Below are 26,530 nucleotides of genomic sequence, written 5' to 3'. Positions count from 1 at the left end.
CACACCTACTTGCAGGGTAGGCTGAGATAGCAATAACTGGCATTTCAGCCTCTGTTGGGGAAAGAAAAGCTTTTCCCTACATAAAAGATGTTTGTTGGGCTAGGGATGGGTCAATTTGTTGTATTTGCAAGCACCATTGTGTATCTCATATAAATAATTTATAGCTAAACTTAATTTCTTTTTTTAAAACTTAATTTCTTAAAGAGACAGATGAAGAAGGGAGATATTAATTATACCCATAGTAAATCAGGTATGTTAGCTGAAACATTCCATTCCCATAACTTCTGCTACTGTGCTGCTGAAGTCTCACCATATGGCAGGACTTTCTAAGTGGGTCACAGTGAATTTGTTCTACATTGACTGAAAGTTTCAAGAGAGTGGATAAAAAAGCTGTGGTACATTTACACCATGGAATACTATGCAGCTGTAAAAAAGAAAGACCTCTTACCCTTTGCAACAGCATGAAGATCTCTGATTTTGGACAGGATTGAAAACTGCATTCATAGCATAAGGTGTGTTTTTTTGGCAAATAATGAAACATTATGAAACCTAGGACAATGACAAGCAAAGAGTTTTTGTAGGTAACAAGTAGCTGTGACTAAACTTAAGCAGTATACAACTCATAGACAAATTATATATGGTCTATAGATAGAAACTATAGATTTAGGGAACCAATAAACATGCAATCAAAAAGTTAACCAGTAAGTTATATAGGCTGGAAAGAAGAAGTTCAAAATCCATGGTCTCTTATCTCCTATATAAACCACCACTCACAATCTCTATTGGATGATTTCCTCTCATAATTGCAGTTGTTAGAACTGCTTGTGTTTCTTCCTTGCTTTCACTACGATGGATTACATGTTTATATGGACTCGAATTCTATTCATCTACTGCTGTTTTCTGACTGTACATTCTGCACAACGTAAGAAAAATTTTAATTGTTTTATTTCTATAAGTTGGATATGTAAAGAATTAATTAGATTTTAATTAGAAAGGGAATCAAGGCCATGGGAGGTAACCTAAGAGACTAGACAGTATTCCAAACAAAGGTTTTTTTCATTAAAAATCTGAAAGTATCTGACTTTTTTAAGGTGTTTATTTTTACATCAATGATTGTTTTCTCTTAAAGCTATCATGTCTGTCTCTGATCTCTGAGATAAATATAAAAAATTCTGTGAATTAACAACTAAAAGTTTATTTGTGTAGATATGATCATTTTAGACTACTTATATTTAAAAGCACTTTGTTCTTTTTATAATATATAAAGGTTGTACTTAATTTTTTTTTGTTTTTATTTTTGTTTAAAATATTACAGATGTCCCTTTTTCTCCCCAGTGACCCAGTCCACCCCTTTCCACTCCCCTCCCCAGTCCCTCTCCACATCATTGTCCATGTCCTTGGGTTGTGCATATATGTGTATGAATTCTTTGGTTAATCTTTCTCTGGTTGTACTTAATTTTTCAGAAAATTTTCACTCTGCAATGTGTTCAAATCACATCTGTCTATAAAACATAGCCTAAAATATTTGCCAAGCCAAGAAGTACAATTCTTTTTCTAAACACTGTCTGTTGAAAACAAATGTGACTTAAATTTCTCCAAGAAGCACCATTAGACCCACTAATTGTGGTGAGGGATTTTTGCAAGGTAGTTAGATGGTCGGTGGACCCTTTTGGCCAACTAAAGTTTCCATATTCAAAGAATAAAGTGACTGAAATTGTTTTAAAGTACTGGGAACTAGAAAGTATTATGCTAAGTGAGATAAGCCAGTCAGAGAAGGACAAGTACCACATGATCTCACTCATATGTGGAATGTAATAAACAAAATAAACTGATGGACAAAATGTATCCAGAGACATAGAAGCATGGAACAGACTGGGGGATCTCAGAGGGAAGGTGGGGAGGGGGGAGTGGGCAGGGAGAGATTAATGAAAGAACTTACATGTTTATAAGCATAACCCAAAGACACAGACACTGATCTTGGGAAGGGGGTGGGTGGCTGTGGGGTGGAGGGGATCAATGGGGGTAAAAAAGGGACATCTGTAATATTTTCAACAATAAAGATAAAGAAATTTAAATAATAATAATAAAATAAAATAAACCCATTAAAAAATAAAGTACTGTATTGTGTTTTCACTTAAAAACACTATTGTGTTTTCTAATGTCACCCTTCTTTTTTTAATATACATGTATGTGGCAAAATTAATGTGTTATCTTTTATATTGGGAAAATCATGCTATTTAAAGTGCAATTTTCCTTTGGATTCTATAGGCCTGATCTTATCAGAGACATTTTCCCCTCTTGCCAGATACCTCTAACTCCAACAGATACTCAGAGGCCTGGGATTCAGTCAATCTGAAATCTCACTCTATAGAATCTCTTCTCTGTGTTTAAGCTGGCAGAGAGTCAAAACAGTTCTCCTTTACTTGAAATTACAGTTTCTGTGCATGTTAATAGGTCCTGTAACTCCTAATAAAATTTCCCACTCACTAATTTTCAGAGTCTAGAAAACCTTTGCTTAGTCCACAATGCTGAAAGAGATACTTCGGCCATTATCCTTGGCAGAATGACTCTCCAGGATAGCTTTATAAATATCAAAAAGTCATAAACAGTTGAGGCTGAGGTCTTTACTACCCCAGTGATCTATTAGTAGGGTGACTAATTTGTTTGTGTCAACCAGGGCACTTTGAGAGTAGAGAAGTATTAATAATTAATCCAGGAAAATAGGCATAAACTGGAACTGTCCTAGCAGACTGGGGTTATGTTGACTCTGTCCTTGAATAGATCATTTTGTCTTCCTTTAGCCAAAGATGATACACACGTTTTGCCAAAAAGAACTTTATTTCAAATGTTAGATGTCTTTTGGGCTATAATACTATATATTGACTTTTGAAAGCCATGCTGTGAAACCTATCAGTTCAAAATAATAAATGCGATCATGTTTGTTGTTCATCTTGATTTTTTGAGACTGGTATTGGAAATTTGATATTTAGACACTCTCAAAGTACCACAAAGCTATTTTCATTTTCATAATTTAAGATTCTTTAACAAAAATAGTTTTCTAACATGCAGAACTTTTCATGTGTGCATTTGCCAAGTTTGAAACATTTGTTCTATATTGTTGAGGGAGGTTTGAACATTGCTTTTTACAGCCAATTGTACATCTGTGACTGACTTTGACAATTGTCCAGGGAAGATAAGAGATTTTTGTCCAGAGAATATTGATTGTGCATGCAAAGATGGAGTCCCTTTTTGCAAGTAAGTGGCTATATGTGCTGTTAAAGCAGTCAGCACAATTGTACTGTGAGTAATAATTAACTTTGTTTTTATTTGTTTGCTATAAACCACAGATGCAATACATGTTTTAAAATAACATTTTAATCAGAAATGGCTCTTACACATATAACACAGTTGTTTCTGATTCCCTAAAATATTTTAATCTACTGTTTTAAAAAAATATATATAATCTAAAAAATTAACTGAGAGAATATATAGTAACTTTAAGAGAGAAGTACCATTCAAAAATGCTTTTGCCAGACAGACTTTTTACAGCTAAATTACTCATTCATAAATAAACTGTTTCACTGTACTAAAGAAGAAAAATTAAGGTGTGTCTTAAGTTACATGACAATAATCCTGACTTGTTATATATGAATAAAATTTTGTAACTCAAGAAACAATTAAAATGCACTGTGACCGATCTCTTTGCTTCCAGGTTTACTTTTTAAAAAAGAGTGTGTTTTTTGAGTCATAGGTAAATTTTTCTTTTAAAAGTTAGGCAGATTTTCTACTTTGTTTTAACTATAAAAATTTGAGTAGTTGGGTCAAAAATTGGAAGAGTACTTAAGAAAAAAGATAATATAAGAATAAGAAAGAGTGTGTATGTGAGGAAAAGGTTTTCCAGGGTCCAAGCCTCTTAAACTGAATTTTGGAAACCAGTAGTAAGAAAATCACATGTAGGCAAAGGGACCAATATGGGCAAAGGCAATGAGGTTTAAGAGAACTTTTTGTTTGTTGAAATGCAATTAGTTTTCACATCATGCTCTTGACATACTGAATGACACTGTTTTCAGTTCCTTAAGGGCACTATTTCCTCTTTCCTTTAATTGCTATGTCATATTAACATTATGCTTCTTTTGAAAATTTTCTCCACCAAGCTGATCCAAACAAGCTACTTCAACTTATTTTACTGATGGATTTCAATGTAGGACATAATTGAAATAGACATGGTGTGTCTATATAGCTCCATCTATCTATCATCTATCTATCTATGTATCTATCATCTATCTATCTATCATCTATCTATCTATCTATCTATCTATCTATCTATCTATCTATCTATCTATCTATCTATCTATCATCTATCTATCTATCTATCTCTATCTATCTATCTATCTATCTATCTATCTATCTATCTATCTATCATCTATCTATCATCTATCTATCTATCTATCATCTATCTATCTATCTATCTATCTATCTATCTATCTATCTATCTATCTATCTATCTATCTATCTATCATCTATCTATCTATCTATCTATCTATCTATCATCATCTATCTATCTATCATCTATCTATCTATTATCTATCTATCTATCTATCTATCTATCTATCTATCTATCTATCTATCTCTATCTATCTATCTATCTATCTATCTATCTATCTATCTATCATCTATCTATCTATCTATCTATCTATCTATCTAATCTATCTATATCTATCTAATCTATCTATCTATCAATCTATCTATCTATCATCTATCATCTATCTATCATCTATCTATATCTATCTATCTATCTATCTATCATCTATCTATCATCTATCTATCATCTATCTATCTATCTATCTATCTATCTATCATCTATCTATCTATATCTATCATCTATCTATCATCTATCTATCTATCTATCTATCATCTATCTATCTATCATCATCTATCTATCTATCTATCTAATCTATCTATCTATCTATCTATCTATCTATCTATCTATCTATCTATATCTATCATCATCTATCTATCATCTATCATCATCTATCATCTATCATCTATCATCTATCTATCTATTATCTATCTATCTATCTATCTATCATCTATCTATCTATCTATCTATCTATCTATCTATCTATCTATCATCATCATCTATCTATCATCTATCTATCATCTATCTATATCTATCTATCTATCTATCTATCTATCTATCTATCTATCTATCTATCTATCTATCTATCATCTATCTATCTATCATCTATCTATCTATCTATCTATCTATCTATCTATCATCATCTATCTATCTATCTATCTATCATCTATCTATCATCTATCTATCTATCATCTCTATCTATCTATCTATATCATCTATCATCTGTCTATCTAATGTATCTATCATCTATCATCTGTCACATTGTTTGAATGTCTACCTGATGGCAAGAGATTATTTTATTTATTATTAAATATATTTAGCAACACACAGTTTGGATTAGTTATTTTGACATTGTAAATCAGAGTTAGGTACTATCAAATCAGAATTAAACATTTGAAACTAAATGATATAATAATAATTTTATTTATTTATTTATTTATTTATTTATTTATTTATTTATTTATTTATTTTTTACTTTTTGGTTGTTCCTGTTGTTGGTTTTTTTTGTTTTGGTTTTTTGTTTTTTGTTTTTTGTTTCTATTTAATTTATATTTATTGTTGAAAGTATTACAGATATACCACTTTTTTCCTTTTTTCTTTAAAATATATATTGATTTCATAGAGAGGAAGGGAGAGAGAGAGATAGAAACATCAATGATGAGAGAGCCGTCATTGATCAGCTGTTTCTTGCATGGCCCTGACTGGGGGTCCAGCCCACAACCTGGGCATGTGCCCTGACCTGGAACAGAACCGGGATCTCCTGGATCCGAGGTCTTTGCTCAACTGCTGAGCCACTCCCAGCTGGGCTCTCCCCTTTTATTTTGCCATTGATCCTCTACACCCTGCATCAGTCCCCCCAGGCCTTCACCACACTCTTATCTGTGTCCATGAGTTATGCATATATGCATAAAAGTCCTTTGATTAATCTTTCCTCACCCACTCAGCCACAACCGCCTTCCCACTGAGATTTATCAATCTGTTCTATGCTTCTATGTCTCTGGATCTATTTTATTCCTCAGTTTATTTTGTTTATTATATTCCACATATGTGTGAGGTCACTTAAAAGTGAATCAGGAAGAATCAGAAAAACTGAATAGGCTAATCACAACTGATGAAATTGAAGCAGTAATAAAAACTACCAGCAAACAAAAGGAATGGTCTGGAGGGCTTAACAAGGGAGCTTTCTAATTCTTTAAGTTGTAGGGTTACACAGTTTACTAAAAATTTTCTTGCTTTTTGAGATAGGCTTGTAGTGCTATGGAATTCCCTCTCAGGGACTGCTTTCACTGTGTCCCATAAATTTGGGGTTGTTGTGTGTTCATTTTCTTTTCTTTTTTTTTAAATATCTTTTTTATTGATTTCAGAGAGAGGAAAGGAGAGGGAGAGAGAGAGATAGAAACATCAATGATGAGAGAGTCATTGATCGAGCCCGCAACCTGGGCGTGTGCCCTGACCGGGAATCGAACCCCGATTGCCTGGATCCCAGGTTGACGCTCAATCGCTGAGCCACGCCCGGCCGGGTGTGTGTTCATTTTCATTTGTTTCCAGGAAGTTTTTGATTTCTTTCTTGATCTTATTGGTAACCCATGCATTGCTTAATAACATGCTATTTATCCTCCATGTGTTTGAATGTTTTTGAGTGTTTTTATTGTAGTTGATTTCTAATTTTATGCCCTTGTGATCCGAGATGCTTGATATGATTTCAGTCTTCTTGAACTTGTAGATACTTGTTTTGTGTCCTAACATGGGGTCTATCTTTCAGCATTACCCATGTGCAATTGAGAGGAAAGTATATTCTGAAGCATTGGGGTGAAATGTTCTGTAAATATCAGTTAAATCCATCTGATATAGTGTGCCATTTAGAGTCACTGTTTCTGTGTTGACTTTTTGTTGGAAGACCTATCCAGTGAAGTCCGTGGGGTGTTAAAGTCCTTGACTATGATTGTATTGCTGTTGATCTTTCCCTTAAAGTCCTTAAAGTTATTATAGACAGATCTTTATTTATTGCCATTTTAATTTTTTATGCCTATGATTCTCTATTTCTTATTATTATAGCAGTCCTTTTAATCTTTCTTGCAATGGTTCTAATCTACTTCTAATTATAGCAGTCTGTTTGACATTTCCTGCAATGCTCGCTTGGTAGAGTTAAACTCCTTTAGTTTTGTTTTGCCTGGGAAGCTCTGTATTTCACCATCTATTTTGAATGATAGCCTTGTTGGATAGAGTAGTCTTGGTTTCAGATCCTTGTTTTGCATTACCTTGAATACTTCATGCCATTACCTTTTAGCCTGTACAGTTTCTGATGAGAAGTCAACTGACAGCCTTATGAGAGCTCCTTGGTAGGTAACAGATTGCTTTTCTCTTGCTGCCTTTAATAGTCTCTCTTTGTCTTGAATTTTTGACATTTTATTTATGATGTGTCTGGGCATGGACCTCTTTGGATTCTTCTTGCTTGGGACTCTCTGTGCCTCCTGAATTTGTGTGACTTTTTCCTTGAGCAGGTTAGGAAAGTTGTCTGTCATTATTTCTTTAAAAAGGTTCTCTAACCCTTGCTTACTTTCTACCTCTTCTGGCACTCCTAGAATGTGAATATAGTTACCTTTCACGTTGTCCTACAGCTCTTTTGGACTGTCCTCCTGTTTTTTAATTGTTTTTTTTGTTTTTGGATCTTTGATTGAGGGATTTTTTCTAACCTTTCTTCTAATTTTCTGATCCAATCATCAGCTTGCTCTAATCTGCTGTTTATTCTTTCCAATGTATTCTTTATTTCTGCTGTGTCATTTCTGACTGGTCATTTTTCATAGTTTCCAAATCTTCTTCATGCTGTTGAGCATCCTTACAATCAGTATGCTGAACTCTATATCTGATAGATTGCTTATCTCCATTTCATTTAGATATTTTTCTGGAGACTTTCCATTTTCTTTCATTTGGGGTTTGTTTTTTTGTCTCCCCATTTTGGCTGCCTATTTGGGTTTGTTTCTATGTATTAAGTAGGCCTGCTATGACTCTCAGTATTTTTGGAAGGTTTCTGGTGCAGACCAATGTCAGATGCTGTTTGTTACTGGCCTTTAGTACCCTGTTTGGAGCTGTCAACAACCCTTGGCTTAAGGTCCCCTCTGTTGGGGCTGGGTGCATTTGGACAGGACTAAGATGCACACCAAAGTCTGCCTTTCCAAGGCATGGGTCCAGAAGCAGACCAGGAAAAGACTCAAAGAAAGCACTCTGAGGTCTGCCTCTTCCTGCAGGCTGATTAATCGGATTCTCTTAATGAGTCTCAGGCTGTAGAAAGTCCACAGGGTAAGGCAAAAGGTTTTCCAGCAAGGTTGGGCAATTGCTTACCCCTCAGGCAAAAGCTACTTGGAAGGTAAATTTCTCCCTGTGAAAGATGTCCTCTGCAGTATGGGGGAATGACTCAGCATAGGAATCCAGAGGGTGTCCTCTGAGCTCTGTCTCCAGAGCCCACAACCTTAGATGCTCCTCAAACAGTTCCAGTCCATTCTGCCCTCCCTCTGCTGGAGCCCAAGGTGAGTGGCTGCACATAAAACTTTGTGCATTGGATTTTTAAGAGGGTGCCTGCATTTCCGGCTCTCTCTCCCTGGCAGATGGAAACACAGCTGCTTTTCACAGCCAGATGTTATGTGGGCACCTTTCTCAGTTCTGGTGTTCTTCAATGGCTAGCCCAGCTTGGGGTTTAGGTCCCAGAGTCCTCAGTGGGAACTCCCCACAGCTGAGATATCCCTCTGGACCTTCAGCTGCTGCCTGGGGGAGCCCAACCAGCCTTTATGCGCCTCCACACTTCTTCCCAGTCTCTATGCTGTCTCCACTTTTCCTCCTTGGTTCTGAGGGTGCTCTCCAACTTGTTTTCAGCCGTAGTTGATTATTCAGGATGATTTTTCTACATTTTATTTGTAATTCCAGTTGGTCCTGGGAGAGTGTCAGTGTCACAATCTTTAAATTTTTTTAAAAAAATATAATGGCTATATGTGGAATCTAATGAACAAATTAAACTGATAATAAAAATAGATCCAGAGACATAGAAGAATGGAACAAACTGACAGATTTCAGAGGGAAGGCCAGGGTAGGTGGGTGAGTGGGGAGGGATTAACCAAAGAAGTATATGCATATAGATGTAACCCATAGACACAGACAATAGTGTGGTGAAGGCATGGGGGGTGGGGGCGGGGGAAAAGGGGGACATCTGTAATACTTTCAACAATAAAGATAAAATTTGAATAAAAGTTTAATGGCATTGCTGAAACTGTATAAGGACACATATACCACCACCACCTACAGCCCTACAGGCAAATATCACAGACACACACACACACACACAAACAGATATCCCAAATATTTCACTCATATAAAAAATGAAGAAAATCAAAAGGTAAATTTAAAATGTTTAAAGAGAGACAACAATAAAATTGGCCAAACTAAGAGCACATACTTATTATATAATTTTTAAAATTTCAGTTGTTTATTTATATATTTTTCTTAAAACATTTTCTTATTATTTCTATAATTTTTAAGAACTATATTTTACATTGTTACAAATAGAATACAAAATAAAGATTTTAAACTTTAAAAAAATCAACTAAGTCTGATCTGGTACTTCCATTACTGTCATCAGAATGAGAATCAGTGCTACAATAGATATAAACAGGATTCACAATTTTTTGTTTTATTGAGATATAATTAGTATACAAAAAATTTCACACACTTAATGTATACATCTTGATGAGTTTGGACATATACATACACCAGAGACAGCATCAGACACTAAACATATCCATTATGAGTGTTTGTGGTATCTTTTCTGTATTTTCTTCTTTCTTTCTTCCTTCCTCCCTTTTTTTTAAGGTAAGAGCACTTAACATGAGACCTGTCCCCTTAACATATTTTAAAGTGCACAATTCCTTATTGTTAACTGTAGGTACTGTGTTGTACAACTGATCTCTGGAACTTATTCATCATGTTTAACAGAAATTTTATAGCATTGAAAACCAATTCCCCATTATCCTCTCTCCCAAGCTTCTGACAACCTCCATTCTATTGTTTACTTCTTAAAGTTTATTTTTATTTGGAACAGTTGATGTGTTTCTCAACTAATGTTCACATTTCTCACATACTTACTAGTTATTGAGAAAAAAATGTAGATTACATTTCAAATGTATTCTTATTTAAAGCTTTTATTTCCTATTGATGATAGGAAGAAAAAGTTACACACCACCCAGGAATGCTAGGAGACTTAATAAGATAAAATATTTAAAATTCCTCGCATAGTAACTGGCTGAGAGAGGTGCTCCAAAAAGCTAATTCTTTTCTTCTCCCTGGCCTCTATGATGTTAAGCCTAATAGCCAGTTCTCAATCTTCATCTTAGTTTACCCTTCAGCAGCATTTAACACAGTTGATCACTCCTCTTTGAATTTTCACTTGACTTCCAGGACACCCCTCTCTCCTGTTTTTACTTCTTCCTTCTGCCTCACTGTCAACTTTTCAGTTACCTTTGCTATTCTCTTCTCTGGTCCCTCACTTACTTACTTTTGTACTTAATGTTGGAGTGTTCCAGGGCTTAGTTCCTCATCCTCTTTATCTATACTTCCTCCAATGGTGATCTCATCTTTCTCAACTGGGAAAATTCATAACTCCAGACTCAGAGAATAACTGCTTACTCAACATCTCCACTCAGATAGCTAATACCTATTTCAAAATCAACATGTACAAAATGTAACTCCACAACTCCTATCACCACCTCCCTAAACATGTTCTTTCTATAGTCTTTGCCATCTTAGTTGGTGACAATTCCATTCTTGCATTTCTTTAGGCCAAAAATCTTAAAAGTCATCCATCAGTCCTCTTTTTCTTGTGCACTCTAATTCCTGTCCATCCTATTGGCTCTACCTTAAAAAAAAAAAAAAAAAAAAAGTAAAAATCAACTTTTTTTTTTTTTTAACCTCACCACCACTGTTACCACTGTGGTCTAAGCTATTCTAGTTACCTCTTGCCTATATTATTGAACAGCTTTGCAACCTTTCTCCCTGTTTTTACCTTTGTCCCCCATACAATCTGTTTTCAATACAGTAGAAAACACTGTGATCCTTTCGAAACAACCTAGATCATGTCACTTTTCTCAAAAATCTGTAATTGTTTCTCATTTTATTCATTGTAAAAATCAAAGTCTTTATAATGACCTGTAAGGTATTTTGTGATCTGTCGCCTTCCTTCTCGGCCTTAACTTCTACCATATTCACCTAACTCACTGTGCTCCAGCCACACTGATTTCCTTGGGTTCCTCAAACATGCAAGTACACACCCACTTCTTTTTGAGCATTTTGTACTTGCTGTTCCTGCTGGTTAGAATGCTCTCTTCTCCCCAAATATCCTATGGCTAACTCCCTCACCTCCTTGGACTTCTTTCAAATGTTACTTCTCTATGAGACCTGTCCTTTACTACCCTGTTACATCACTGCAACCTGTCTCACTACCTGATACCACATTGCCAATCCTCCTTATCCTGCTCTTTTAATTTTTTCCTTAGCACTTGTCACCTTTAAACATCTTAGATAATTTAGTAATTATGCTTATTTTTGTTGCCTGTTTTCCTCGGCTGCATTTTAAGCTACTTGAGGACGTAGATCTTTGTTTTATTCACTGGTCTATCTCAAATGCCTGGAACAGTAATTGACACATAGTAGGCACCCAATAAATCTTGTTGAATAAATGAATGAAATGTTATTTCTTTTTTTTCTTTTTTTGGTCTTTTTTTTGAAATGTTATTTCTTAATAGATAATTCATTTGTGATTCATTCCTAAGCTAAACAAGAAATATATTCTTGCAAATGTCTTTTTCCTCCCCAGGAACAAATCCATAAGGATTGATAAAATATTTTTAAAATATATTTTGTCCTCCTTAAATGAATGACACTGTGTTACATATTAGAAGCCATGTTCTACTAAGTAGATTACTACCTATTTGAAGCAGTAGATTCATCTTCTTATAGAATCCTAGACTATCAGAGTTATAAAAGATTATGATAATCATCTAATCAATCCCTTCATGTCATTCATGACAGTACTCCTTAATATACCGGAATAATACAAACCAAGAGAAGCTTACTTAGCATCTGACATTTACTGTTCAGTTGGGTAATTCATTACCAATTCTACAGAAGACAATGAAGCAATCTCTAAAGACACTACAAGAACTAACCTCACCATTAGTCACTCCCATGGAGGATGGTGAGAAGTCATATTATTCCTCTCCACAAACCCATAGACATTTCCATGTGGGTGTATGCCATGCCAGTTCAGTCTATGCACCAAAGAACCACATTCAGGTTATTTGGCATAGTGTCAAGGCTTTATAAAAACACCAGATGTTCCTATATGAGTCATTTATTTCTCTAAAATAAAGGAAGAAAATCTGGAGTCATGGGAACGATGGGGGTAGATTTTGATGACAGTCTAGTCTCACCTTCTCATGTTTCTTCTTGTATTTGCTGTAGAGTGATAGAGTCAGTCTGCTAACCGGCATTCATTGCTATAAGAGTGGGTAGGGGAACGCCTAACTTGAAGTTACATAACTGGTAGACTAGGCTGTTTCAAACTTTTTTCATAACACTCACAGAACTAAAGTAGCTGAAGTAAAGCGAGTGGGAAAAATGTGGATAGTTTTAAAAGGAGTCTTGAGACAGCCATTCTGAGTGAGGTGTTTTTTTTTTTTTTCCCCCCATTTCTAACTAAGTGCCACATCTTCATTAGCTAATGGTTGGGAAATCCTGACAGCCTTCTGCATGCTGATTCAATGTGTTCAAACCTGTAGGTCTTAAAGTGTTTGCTCAAGTGGAAAATGGGATAACATAAATTTCTTAAGGGCTTTAAAGGGAAACCTCATGGCTTAGTACCAAGGAAATGTTTGATTCATTCAGGGGAGACATTTTTTTTCTGATTTGTGAGCTTTTTCTATTTCTATTATCTCTATCTAGATGTCCAAATTTCAGAGGTCCGTGGGGAACTTATTGGTACATGGGGGCCAAGTGTGACCAACTCTGGAATACCCTGGACCTGATTTTAGTAGCAACATTGCCTGGAATAGGACTGGCTTTCATAGTTTGTGTAACAATCCAGACTGTCCACTACTGTAAAAAGAAGTCAAAGAAGAATATAAATGATCACGGGTAAGAAATTTCTAAATACCTCCCAGAATGATGGGAAAACTCTTGTGAAATCAACAAATAAATCAAGAAATAATAGATATCACTTATAATACATAGTCCTGGTATATTCTCTTTCATATTTATCAACATTTAATTATATTTGAACAAAAGTCCAGATAAGCAAATATATTTTGGTCAGAATATAGATACATCAAAAAATGGAGAGTCCCTTCCCCAGATAAAAGCCAAGTATAATTCACTAAAGAATTGTACTGCTACAGTGTCTCCCTTCTATTTGTGTGCACCAAACATGCTGTCCTAAGTGGGGGGTGGGGCTGCTGTACCTCCTATTCATCCCAACCCCCAGCAACAAAGTTAGAGAAATACAAAGAAGAATCCAATGGACTTGACTATAATATGACTCTACCTTGGGTAAATTTCTTCATCTCACTGAGTTCCCATTTTCTCATCTATAAAATAGAGATTGTTATAATCTGGCCTACTCACCTTACTGAGATGGCGAGAATGATACTGAAGGCAACAATCATTTATTGAGGGTTTTTTATGCAAGTCAGGCTGAATTATAAATGTTTTATACTCATCAATTTATTTAATCCTCACCAGCACCTTATAGAGTACAGATGATATTACCAAAGCACAGATCAAATAACTTGGCTGAGGTTGCAGGGCTAAATATGTACCCAGACAATCTGGCTCCAAGCCTAAACCCTTAACCCTCATGCTATAGGAATGGAATGTCATAAGATAAAACATTGCTTTGAAAGCTTCAAAGCCTTGTTGCTTACACTTAATTTCTTTACTTAAAAGCAAACAATGACCTTTATATTTTTTACTGCCTCTGAACCATAGAGATATAAGAGGTAAATACCAGCAGGGTAAAACCTCATCAATTTTATAACAGTTAATTCAAATTAACATCTACTTTGAAATATCATTCTCCAGTGTTAAACTGTATGCAGTATGAGGACAGTTTGAAATATTACTTTAAAATTGGAAGTAGCTGGTAATGTGAGCCTCACACTCTTAAAAAGAAGCTTTCAAATTGTAATAAAATCAACAATTTGAACAGTGTTAAATATTTGCTTCTAGGGAAGGGTGAGATAAACTAGCCAACATTTTTGCCATTTCAAAATCCTAACCTTTGTTTGTACCATCATTTCATACTCTTTAAAATACCATGTGGTACATAACTATATATGCATAAAATCAATGTTAATCAGCATGTTGACGAAAGGAGACTTGAGTTGGTGTTGTAAACAAGCAGTACAATATACAGTTGATATATTATAGAATTGTACATCTGAAATGTATATAATTTTATTAACCAGTGTCACCCCAAAAATTCAATGACAAATAAAGAAATAAAGAAATAAATGTGTAGAATTTCATATTACCCTGACTTAAGATAGAAACCTCCTGAGATTTTAAAGAATTATTATATTTAGAAATCTTGCCTGTAAACAATTCACCTTTTAAGGATCCTCCATAGCTTTTCTACTCCAAAGCTTTGTAGAACAGTGGATTTATTTTCTAATCATCTGTCTTCTACTAAATGACTATTACTTTGAATGAACCGCTTAGCCACTGATTCCTCCTTTATAAATGGAGAGTTGTGTAACATATTCTATTTCTTTATAGTCTCAAGAATCAAACAAAATAATTAATGGAAAAACCACATTGAGAAGCAAAGGCAATACAAAAGGCTTGATTATAAATCAAGATAATAGTAAATAAGCATTTAGGCTTATTTAAAGGCTTTTGGGGTAAAAATTAAAGTGCCTTATTTCCTTCCAGTTAAAATATAATTTAGTTTAAATTCCTTTTTTCCTCTCTGCCAATTGTGAATTAACAACATGGTTCTGTATATACTCTGGGAGATTCCTTAGTATAGTGGAAAAAGTATGGTAATGGAGCCAGACAGACTGGAGCTCAAATCTCTGCCTTATAAATCAATGACTGTGTCACTTTGGGGGAGTTTCCTTAAAATTTTTCAGCCTCAGGTTTTTTCATCTGCAAAAATGGAGTTAACAATACCTATCTTGGAGGGTTTTTTTTCTAATATTCAAATAAGATAATATAATTTTTGTGCCTTAAACTGATATTTGAAATTTACTTTCAATAATATTTTATTATACTTGCTTTAACATATATGTGTCCATCCATCCATTCTTTTGTCCCTCCATTAATCCATCTTAGTTTTTTGATGCAATTACTGATAAACTTGCGGTGGTAGGTACATGGCCATTCACAGTAAAATTTAATTTTGCTATATGTTTGAAAATTTTCATAATAAATTGTTGGGGATAAATCAAATAGTGAAAACACTTTGAACATGGAAAATTTTCAACAAATGGTAGCTTTTATTATTGCCTTGTCTAAGGTAAATATAATAATAGAGTCCTAATATGAGAGAACTCATTCTGTATTGTCAAAAATAAATTTATCAAAAAAGTGTGGTGAAGGCCTGGGGCAGGGGTCAATGGGGAGGGGGGGGGGAAGAGAACATTTATAATACTTTTAACAATAAAGATATAAATTTAAAAAGTTATTTATAACTAATTAAACAAGTCTTCTATCCTAACTATGTGTTTTTATTTATTTAACTTGCTAGAGAACAAAGGAATTCATCAGGACTCCAACCTCAGCATAATTCTGCATATGCTTTTGATACTGCTGTGAGACTTTCTCAACCTGATCAAGGCCAGGTAAACACCAAAACTTATTTGTCAGATAAACTAAGTTTCTAAAAGACACCAGAAAGAGAAAATGCCTTGCAGAAACAAAAAGAAGCTTGAGAGATTAAAGAAGTATTCAGAGACAATAAAATGAAATGTTATCAGGAGATCGAATTGCACAAATAAGGGATGGTTAATGCCAGGTTATTTATCAGTAGAGTACAGGCAAGGCCTGGGGCAAATTACAATGGGAGTGCTGTCTACTTCTTCTATCCATCATTTGTTTCCAGGTAAAATCAAATTAAAACACATATCAACAGTAGTCTTAGGGAAATTTAAAACATATAACAAAGGGGAAAGGAAGTAACTAAAAGAAGGCAGCAAACCAGAAGGATATGGGTAAGAAAAGAATTCGAGCCATTGTGTTTTTTTATACTAGCTAAAAATCTCTTCTAATTAATATGTTATTAGTAGCACAGGTCCACTAAAACAGGAGATTTTTTCATTTCATTGTACTTCAGGAATAGCTCTAAATGCAAAGATCTGGATGTCATACTTGACCACAAGTATCAGAAACAGCAGTAAAGCTTTTATTGTTTTAATTCAAACAAATCACTAGTAAGATACCACAAGATAATTGTTTGTTATGGTATATAAGTCCTAGAATATACCCAATTATGATCTCTATATTTTAAGGAAGATATACATTGAAATTAAACAATTTGAGCTCAGTATAATTCTACATATGTTCCTGAGATGGTACCTTCTCAATTATATTAAGGCCAGTTAAAACTGAAAATCATGAAAAGGTTAAGATAAAAAGTTGATAAAGGGTTGATGAATGAAGGCTAGTGGTCAGATATTTTTTACTCAGTATCAGAACAGTTAAATATTGGGACTTAAATTACACTATGAAAAGAGAATTTATATGTGTGTGTGCATTATATATAACATTTTTTTAAAAAGTGGTTAAGATCCCCTGGATGAATATACTATAGTAAATACTATTGATGTCTACAAAAGGTCAATTTTTCTCTTAAAGTGACCAATTGCTTTTTAGATGGATCTTAATATTTAAAGAACTGAGGAGGTAGGAGGTGCCTTTACTTTTCCAAGAATTCACTTATTCTCAGCCTTCCTACTACTTTGGTCAACTACCAAATATTTCAAATCTAGTTGACCATCTAATCTTTTCTCATCATCCCTTTTTTATTTAATGCTATACAACCTCTAATTGTGAAAAAATTAAGAAGGAAAGCCAAGTATAATGCCTGCCATTTAGGGTATGTTCAATAAATGTTACTCTCTCTTTCCCCAGACCTAGTCTTCCTATGGAAAAATTCCTGCTTTAGTTCTGTTACATCTATCTGAATGCTTCCACTGTAGATATTTTCTCTTCAGTGCTGTGACCATTTCCTAAACTTCCCTTAACTGAGGATACCGCAAGTGAACTACCATGCTTTGTCTCAACCTACCATATTTTTTTCTTCCCCGTCATTTCCCAAACCCTGGGGAATTAGGAAGCAGAAATGAACTACAGGTTTAACAATTTAACAGAGGTTTAGGAAACTTTCCAATTGAGTTAAACTGTTTAGAAAGGTGTCCAGATGCACTATGCTCTCAATGTACATTTAAAATATTGACTTTGCGTATATGCACAACCCAAGGACATGGACAATGGTGGGGAGAGGTACTGGGGAGGAGGATGGGATGGGGTAGAATGGGTCATTGGGGAGAAAAAGGGACATCTGTAATATTTTAAACAAAAATAAAATTTAAAAATGTAAAAAAAATTAAAAAAATAAAAAATAAAATATTGACTTTGGCATGTGATGATTTCTCAGAAGCTAAGGCTCAACTAAAGTTTCCACAGAACTGAATAATGCTATTTCATGCAAAATCATCACCATTTTCTTTATTCACCTAGCTCACACACATAATTAATAGGCAGAGCCTGAGTTCATTCTTGAATTGTTATTGCTAATTTTTTCTGATTGACTTAGCAAGTAGATTTCAGTGGCTGGAGATAAGACTACATATCTGCTACCTTTTCTTTACCCCATCCTACACCCCAAACCCCATTTTTACATTTAGCACAAAGTAGCTTGTGACTTTCAAAGCTGTTACAATCCTAGCATGAGCATATAATTAGAAATCTAAACATACTCTGTGAATCTCTGGCAGGAAGGTATACTACATAGTTTAGTCCTCTGAGATGAATTCACCATTGCCTTTGTTGTTTTTGTTTGTTGTTTTGATCATAAATATGTTTTTTAAGTTTATCTGTCTTTAAAGCAAGCTTATGTGGCATGGTTCAGCCATTCCCACAGGATATACCATGTTTGAATTACCTTCACCTGGTGAAAATATACCACAACTATGTCTGGAGTGGGGGGGGGGGGCGCTACATTTGTTACATAGAGACCCAGGAATGGGCAATAGTCTGAAGAGCATAGAAATAAATACTGATATAGTTTAAAGAGCATATAATAAACCATCCAATACAGGTAACAAACAATGAGAAATGCTCACTGAAAACGAAGAATACTTTGATTAATAATACGATTTTCTAAATTTGGCAGTGATAATCAGAAACTTACCAAATTACTGGATTTATTGTGTTATCAAATAGAATAAATTGAGAGTGGAAGATGATAAAATAAGCTTTACTTTTTCCATTTACGAAATTCAATAAGTTATTCTTCCTAGATAATACAAAAAATGATATCCAATCATTACATAATGGATAATATTATTATAATTTAAATAATATTTCTTTGAAGTTGTTTATATCATCTTCAAATAGTTAAACATTATCAAGCATTTCACTACAGATGGCATTGTGCAACCTGTGATAATCTCCAGACCACTGCTATGTTTTATATGCATTATAACTCAATATGTACATTATTAATTCTACTTTATCAGTAGATTATTAGTTACAGTTTTATTAATATTTGCATAGTTGAAGACTTATGTTATGCCACTTATCCAATTCATGAAATTAATTTGTTCAAGACACCCAGTTATCTAAAGTGAACTGGAAATCAGCAAGGTAGAAATAACTGTGATTATTTTTACTGTGATTATTTTTTTCAAAAGTCCCATCTTTTGCTTATGACAAAAAATATTATGTTGGCCAGAAACAGTAAAAGAATCTAAGTAATTGAAAACTAAATATTATTCTGAAGTGTTTTTATCTTTTTTTTAAAAAATCGATGGTGGAAATATAAGTTTCCACTAAAAATTAGTTTAATTGGTTTAAAAGATGATTGACAGTAATCTTATGTACTGATGAAAAGCAAATAGTATATCTTATTATCTTAAGTTAATGTCTACAACAAGAAAGTAAAATTAGCAAAGACATGAATTATCCTTCTGTTTTCTGTTTCATTTCAAAGTTTTTATTTTGGTTTGTATAAAGCCAAGTGTCATACCTTGAGAAAGTCAGGAATTCCCATATAAAAGTCATACCGAGTTTGTATTCTACTTTAAAATGCAAAACCCACAAATGTCAAACATTTGTGAAAGCAAATGCAGTTAAAAAAGTAGTAGTCTTAATAAAGAAATAATATATAAAGGAAAGAATGTGTCTGTTTTGTTAGAGATATAGGCAGAGGATCATTTATGAGTTTGTTATTTTTCATCCTACTGTCAACATTGCCTACTGCAAGCACTGGGCATATTACAGAAACTGAGTGCTTGAATACATGAATGAAAGCAGGAATGAATGGTGTAGAGAGGATAAATGGCGATGAAAAACGTAAAAATAAATTAAAAAAAAAGAAACTGAGTGCTTGAATACATGAATAAAAGCATGAACAAATGGTAAACACACAATACAGTATACAGATGATGTATTGTAGAACTGTATATCTGAAACCTATATATTTTTATTAACCAATGTCACCCCAATAAATTCAATTAAAATTTTTAATTTTTTTTAAACAAGCATGAATGAATGAATACTTCCCTATGAGTTTTAGTCTACTCCATGTATAAACTGTCATATTATGTGTGTCTTATGTTGATGATCTGGTCACTAAAGAGGGACCTCTGGAGTCAAGAATATCTAGCATGGTGATTTGAAGCTACACAATACTGACAGAGTAAGAAATAGCTTCTTGTGGTTACAAACCCTAAATGCAAGCCACTGGTTACAAGGGTACCAAATATGAGATTTAGCATAAATCAGGGTAAACCTATTACTAATCCTGTGTTGTGATTACAAGACAGAAGGCAGGGCAATATTTAAAGATAAATTAGTAATCTAATTAGAACTAAAGATTTCTTTTATTGTTTGTTGTTTACTGTTTAATCTGAGAAAATCAAATCCATAGACAACATTAAAGCTTAACTATGAATATTTATATAATAGAATCAACACATTATTTAACTCCTGTACTTTCTTGGTATCTTTATTCAAGGATATTATTGAAATACAGTTAATGAATATGTAATTGTTATTAACATCATTCCAATGTTTTCTTTTTCTTGCCTGATGGATTTCTACCTGTTCTTATTTTTTAAATTAAAAATTTAAATTAGTAATATTATATAACTTTCAACTGTACAATTCTATCATACATCATCTGTATATGGCATTGTGTGCTCACCATCCAAAGTCAAGTCTCCCTCTGTCACCATATATTTGACCCCCTTTACTCTTTTCATCCACTCCCTATCCCCCCTCCCTTCTGGTAACCACCATTCTTTGTGTGTGTCCATGAGTTTGTTTTGTTTGTTCATTTGCTACTTTCTGTTTTATATCCCACATATAAGTAAAATCATATGGTTCTTGTTTTTTACCATCTGACTTATTTCACTTAGCATGGTACTCTTAAGATCCATCCATGTTGTCACAAATGACAATATTTCATCATTATTTGTGGCTGAGTAGTATTCCATTATATATATGTACCACTTCTTTATCCAATAATTTGTTGAAGGACATTTAAGTTATTTCTATGTCTTAGCTACCATGAATAATGCTACAATGAACACAAGAGTATGTAGAGCTTTATGAATAAATGTTTTCATATTTTTCTGGTAGATACCCAGAAGGGGGACCACTGAGTCATATGGTAGCTCTATTCTTAATTTTTTGAGTAACTTCCATATTGATTTTCATAGTGGCTATATAGCAGTTTACATTCCCACCAGCAGCGAATGAGGGTTCCTTTTACTCCACAACCTTTCCAACACTTGCTGTTTCTTCTCTTATTGTTAATAGCCATTCTAACAGGTGTGAGGTGGTATCGTAATGTGTTTTTTGTTTTTTATTTTATTTATTGGGGTGACATTGGTTAATAAAATTATATGTCTCGTGTACATCACCATTTATCCCCCCCATACTTACTTTTACCTCCCTCCACCCTATTTCCCTCTGGAAAACACCATACTGTTCTCTGTGTCTATCAGTCTCCTCTTTCTCTCTTTCTGTCTCTCTGTCTCTCTCTCTCTCTCCTTAATCCTTTCACTCCCTTTACCCAGCCCCACAACTCTCCTCCTCTCTGACAGCTGTGGTTTTGAACAAATGTTTTCATGTTTAGAAAATTTTGCCCTTCCAACTTTTGTGTTTAATCTGGGAAAAGAAAGTTTGTGTTTTCTTGCCTGTATGTTTAAGAGTGTAAATACCCCAAGCCTGAAAGAAGAAGACAAAATGTCTCTCATACCCAGAAACTTTATCATTCAAGATTCCTTAAACAAGAGAGCAATTAGAAAAGACATTACTTTTTGTCTAAGCTCACCATAAGAATTGTTAGACACGAATCGATGACAAGAGAAGCTTTAAAAGAAAATAATAGCATGCTATTATTGCTACACATCATGTACTATTTGGATATTTTCTCCTTTTAAAATCTATCCTCAAAATGATTTACTTATTTCTCCATTGCTATTTAAACACTTGAGTTTTGCATTGAGAGTTTATCTCTAAGACATTTCTTTTGGAAATGTTCAACCAAAACAGTGAGGGGAAAAAAATCTGTTTATCTAAGTATTTTGATAGATTATTTCTTCTGTTCTGAGTTAGTAAGAAAAAAAAAAAATTTAATCTACTTGGTCACACACAAATTTATTGGATAGATTTCAATTTTATGTTCTAGTCACACATTTGATAAGTTCTCTTCTCTCCTCTACACAACAATATCATTCTTTCCTCACTACATTGACTCTATTTAGAATTATCTCCATCATTTTTATCATTGCTGGCAAATGTCTTCTCTCTCCTTAGCCTTTTATGCAGCTGGCCCATGTCCAAAATCTGAATCTCAATATACAGGTAACACTATTGTGCTACAGCATGAGCTTGCCTCACTGAGAGTGCTCACTATACAGCTGCAGAGGTGAAGCTTGAACCATTGACACTGTACTTACCAACTTTCCACTGCCTGATTTTCTCCCCAAACTCCCAGCACCTGGAAGATTTCCAAGGAATTGCTCTAGACCACTTACCTCCAAATTATGTGGTTAAAGCCAGGGTTTGAATTTCATGGAGCAACATGAAAATGTTATAAGAATAGGAGATATTGAGCCAGAGGCCTGGAAATTACTGGCTGTTGGATGGTTATTTAACATTCTGAGTCTGAGATTTTAATTAATTTATCTTATAAGATTCTTGAAAGGATTAATGAGATATTATATACAAGCAGCTTGATTTAGCATCAATCAGGGTAAGCCTATTCCTAATCCTGTGTAAACACTCTCAAAGTGATATTTGTTACTGATATTTACTGTAGGTAAGCAACTGTAGAATATTCTATGTCAACTGTCTATCAGGAGAAGACAAGCAGGGTGCTGTGCTACTTTGGCATTCCAGAAGTCTATGAGTATAGATAGAATAATACTAGTATCCTGAAAAGGAAACTCTTATAGTACTTTCCACCAACATGTAGTCAAAGAAACAATGTCGGCCTGGCAGGGAGTGGCTCAACAGTTGAGCGTTGACTTAGGATCCAGGAGATCGGGGTTCGATTCCCGGTCAGGGCACATGCCCAGGTAGTGGGCTGCAGACGATCAATGACTCTCATCATTAATGTTTCTATCTCTCACTCTCTCTTTTCCTCTCTCTGAAATCAATAAAGATATGTTAAAAAAAAAAAAGAAACAATGTTGATGGTAGGCAAAGGAATAGTGAATAGTGGAGGGGGTATGAGGAAGTAGCCTGAATTATCATTACATTTCAACCTCATGCTCAGCTACTATCAGAATGAACCTGAATTGTTGTCCTAATTCCAGAAGGGCCTATGATGGAGCAAGAGACATTGAGACTCTAGGTTTCTCAGAGCTCAGGTCTTTGTGCCATGATAGAATTTGTTTGTATCCTACTTGCATCTCTTTGCTGTCGCTACAGATTCCCTCATCCCTCTGGGACAAGCATGAACCCAAAACCTAACTCTGTACCTGTCCGTATTGGTTCCCTTAGGGCATAAAACAAAGAAACTTTCTGCATGCTGGCAAGGTGGCTCACTGAGTGCTGGTATCTTGCCTATAAAATTTCATGCTGGCTGCTGGCAAAACAAGTAACTTTCTGATGTTGGAGGGATAGGTTTGAGAACTAACTAGACTCCATCCAATATAGTCACCCTTAGCTGCAAAGACAAGGGATTAATACCCTACATCCTCACTTGATGAAAAAGAAGGTGGCAGATAATGGCTTTCAGGTTCAAGCCATGAGAGACCTGGGAATAGAAGGCAGCCTTGTGGACAGATAACTGGCTCAGCATACCCCATAGCTTATCCCACCAATTCTGAGTTATATTTAGGGGGCCACATGGAGAGGCTTGTACTATTTGGCCTTCAACCCCTCTTGATTGGCAATCTATGACCTCATCAATCCCCATCTATTGAGCAAAATTATTAATAAAGCTGGAAATTTAGGATACCTACAATGACAGGAACAGTGGCACTATGTAAAAGAACCTTCCAAATATATCTCAATTTGAGTACACATCAATTTTTTTTAATAACCTTTGATATAAGCTTACTGTCTCTCAGTGATTACTGAGTGAGAGTAAAGTGACTTGGTAAAGTGACCTCCTAGACCAAAGCGTCTTTCATTTACATAATGATATTTTAATCTAATCATACCTTACCTCTAGAAACTTTGAATCAATTATTTCTAGATTGTCCGCTTTGAGGCCAATCTTGAGAAATGTATTTGAATGACTGGAAGTGGAATTCCAGTATTATGCTCTGTTTGACCAAGAAATTCCCATAATGCCAGACAAGAGATTGGTGGTCCTGAAGTCAATGCCTCTAAGACCATGAAGCAAGAATGCTATTTTGTCACAAGAGAATCAAGTGCTAGCTAATCATCTTCATGTTTACCTCTTAGGAATTACTTTTTCCATACTGTGTTAAAGCTGTTGACTATCAATATTTCATTGAAGCTTCAAGGGCTAATTTGAAGGGGCTTGGTATGATATAGTGGTGCTTCCAAACACCAAAACCTGGAGCAGCCTGTGTCAAACAAGTAGAACCATCATCTTGAATTGGCTAGTCTTATTCATTATATTCATACTGGGCAGCTAAAACCACTAGGCAGGCTCTCTATCTCATGAGGGAGAATTTTATTTTATTATTATTTTAATTTAATTTTTGTTTAAAATATTATAGATGTCCCTTTTTCTCCCCAATGACCCACTCCACCCCATCCCATCCCTCTCCCCAGTCCCTCTCCCCACCATTGTCTGTGTCCATGGGTTGGGCATATATGCAAATAAATTCTTTAGTTACTCTCTCCCCATCCACCCACCTGCCCTGCTCCATCCCTCTGGCATTCATCAGTCTGATCTATGCTTCCATGTCATTGAATCTATTCTGTTCATCAGTTTATTAAGTTCTTTATATTCCACATATAAGCAAGATCATGTGATGTTTGTATTTCTCTGCTTGGCTTATTTCACTTAGCATAATATTCCGCAGGTCCATCCATACTGTCCCAAAGGGTACGAGATCCTTCTTCTTTACAGCTGCGTAGTATTCCATGTTATAAATGTCCCACAGTATTTTTATTCACTCATCTACTGATGGGCACTTGGGCTGTTTCCAGATCTTAGCTATTGTAAACTGTGCTGCTATGAACATAGGGGTGCATATATTCTTTCTGATTAATGTTTCAGGATTCTTAGGATATATTCCTAGAAGTGGGATCACTGGATCAAAAGGCAGCTTCATTTTTAATTTTTTGAGGAAACTCCATACTGTTTTCCATAGTGATTGTACCAGTCTGCATTCCCACCAACAGTGTACTAGGGCTCCCCTTTCTCCACATTCTCGCCAACACGTCTTTTGTTGATTTGTTGATGGCAGCCATTCTTACAGGTGTGAAGTGATACTTCATTGTGGTTTTAATTTGCATACCTCTGATGATTAATGACGAGCATGTTCTCATGTGTCCCTTGGCCATCTGTATGTCCTCTTTGGAGAAGTGTCTATTCAGGTCCTTTGCCCATTTCTTAATTGGGTTGTTTGTCTTCCTCTTGCTGAGTAGTATGAGTTCTTTGTACACTTTGGAAATTAGCCCCTTATCACATACATCCTTGGCAAATATGTTTTCCCAGAACATGGGGTTCCTTTGTATTTTCTGGCTGTTTTCTTTTGCTGTGCAGAAGCTTTTTAGTTTGATGTAGTCCCATATGTTTATTTTTTCTTTTGTTTCTCTTGTCCTAGGAGATGTATCAGTGAAAATTCCACAACATGGGATGTCTGTGACTTTACTGCCTATGTTTTCTTCCAGGATTTTTATGGTTTCGTGACTTACATTTAAGTCTTTTAACTATTTTGAGTTTATTTTTGTGTATGGTGAAAGTTGGTGGTCTAGTTTCGTTCTTTTGCATGTATCTGTCCAGTTTTCCCAGCACCACTTATTGAAGAGACTGTCTTTAAGTCATTGTATGTTGTTGCCTCCTTTGTCAAATATTAACTGACCATAATGGCATGGGTCTATTTCTGGGGTCTCTGTTCTGTTCCATTGATCTATATGCCTGTTGTTGTACCAATTCCTGGCCTTTTTGATTACACTGGCTTTGTAATACAGTTTGAAGTTCAGTAATGTGATCCCTCCCCCTCTGTTCTTTTTTCACAAGATGGCTGCAGCTATTTGGTGTCTCTTTTTGTTCTATATAAATTTTCAAAATATTTGTTCTAGATCTCTGAAATATGCTGTTAGTATTTTAATAGGAATTGCATTGAATTTATAAATTGCTTTGGGTAGTATGGACATTTTAGTGATATTCTTCCAATCCATGAGCATGGTATATTCTTCCACTTGTTTAAATCTTCCTCTATTTCTTCTTTCAGTGTCACATAGTTTTCTGAGTATAGGTCTTTGACATTCTTGGTTAAGTTTATTCCTAGGTATCTTATTTTTTTTAGTTGCAGTGGTAAGTGGTATTGTTTTTTTAGTTCGTCTCTCTGAAAGTTCATTGTTGGTTATAAGAATGCCATTGGTTTCTGGATGTTGATTTTGTATCCAGCTACCTTGCCAAATTTGTTTATCAAATCTAGTAGTACTTTGATGGAGTCTTTAGGTTTT

At 34.7% G+C, this 26,530-nt stretch overlaps 1 protein-coding gene across 1 annotated transcript in view; it reads left to right on the top strand.

Annotated features, from left to right (window-relative positions):
- The first annotated feature begins 801 nt into the window (after positions 1 to 801).
- Positions 802 to 26,530, top strand: part of LOC148090467 (uncharacterized) — a 64,699-nt gene continuing 38,970 nt past the window's right edge. Inside the window, exons 1-4 of the mRNA XM_087829529.1 lie at positions 802 to 922; positions 3,150 to 3,255; positions 13,124 to 13,315; positions 15,927 to 16,020. Coding sequence (XP_087685655.1) covers positions 850 to 922; positions 3,150 to 3,255; positions 13,124 to 13,315; positions 15,927 to 16,020 — 465 coding nt within the window. The 5' untranslated portion in view covers positions 802 to 849. The remainder of the gene's footprint in view (positions 923 to 3,149; positions 3,256 to 13,123; positions 13,316 to 15,926; positions 16,021 to 26,530) is intronic.

Source organism: Miniopterus natalensis, chromosome X (genome assembly GCF_054644295.1).
Source record: "Miniopterus natalensis isolate mMinNat1 chromosome X, mMinNat1.hap1, whole genome shotgun sequence".
Lineage (NCBI taxonomy): Eukaryota > Metazoa > Chordata > Mammalia > Chiroptera > Miniopteridae > Miniopterus > Miniopterus natalensis.
This window is presented reverse-complemented; position numbering and strand designations above follow the sequence as displayed.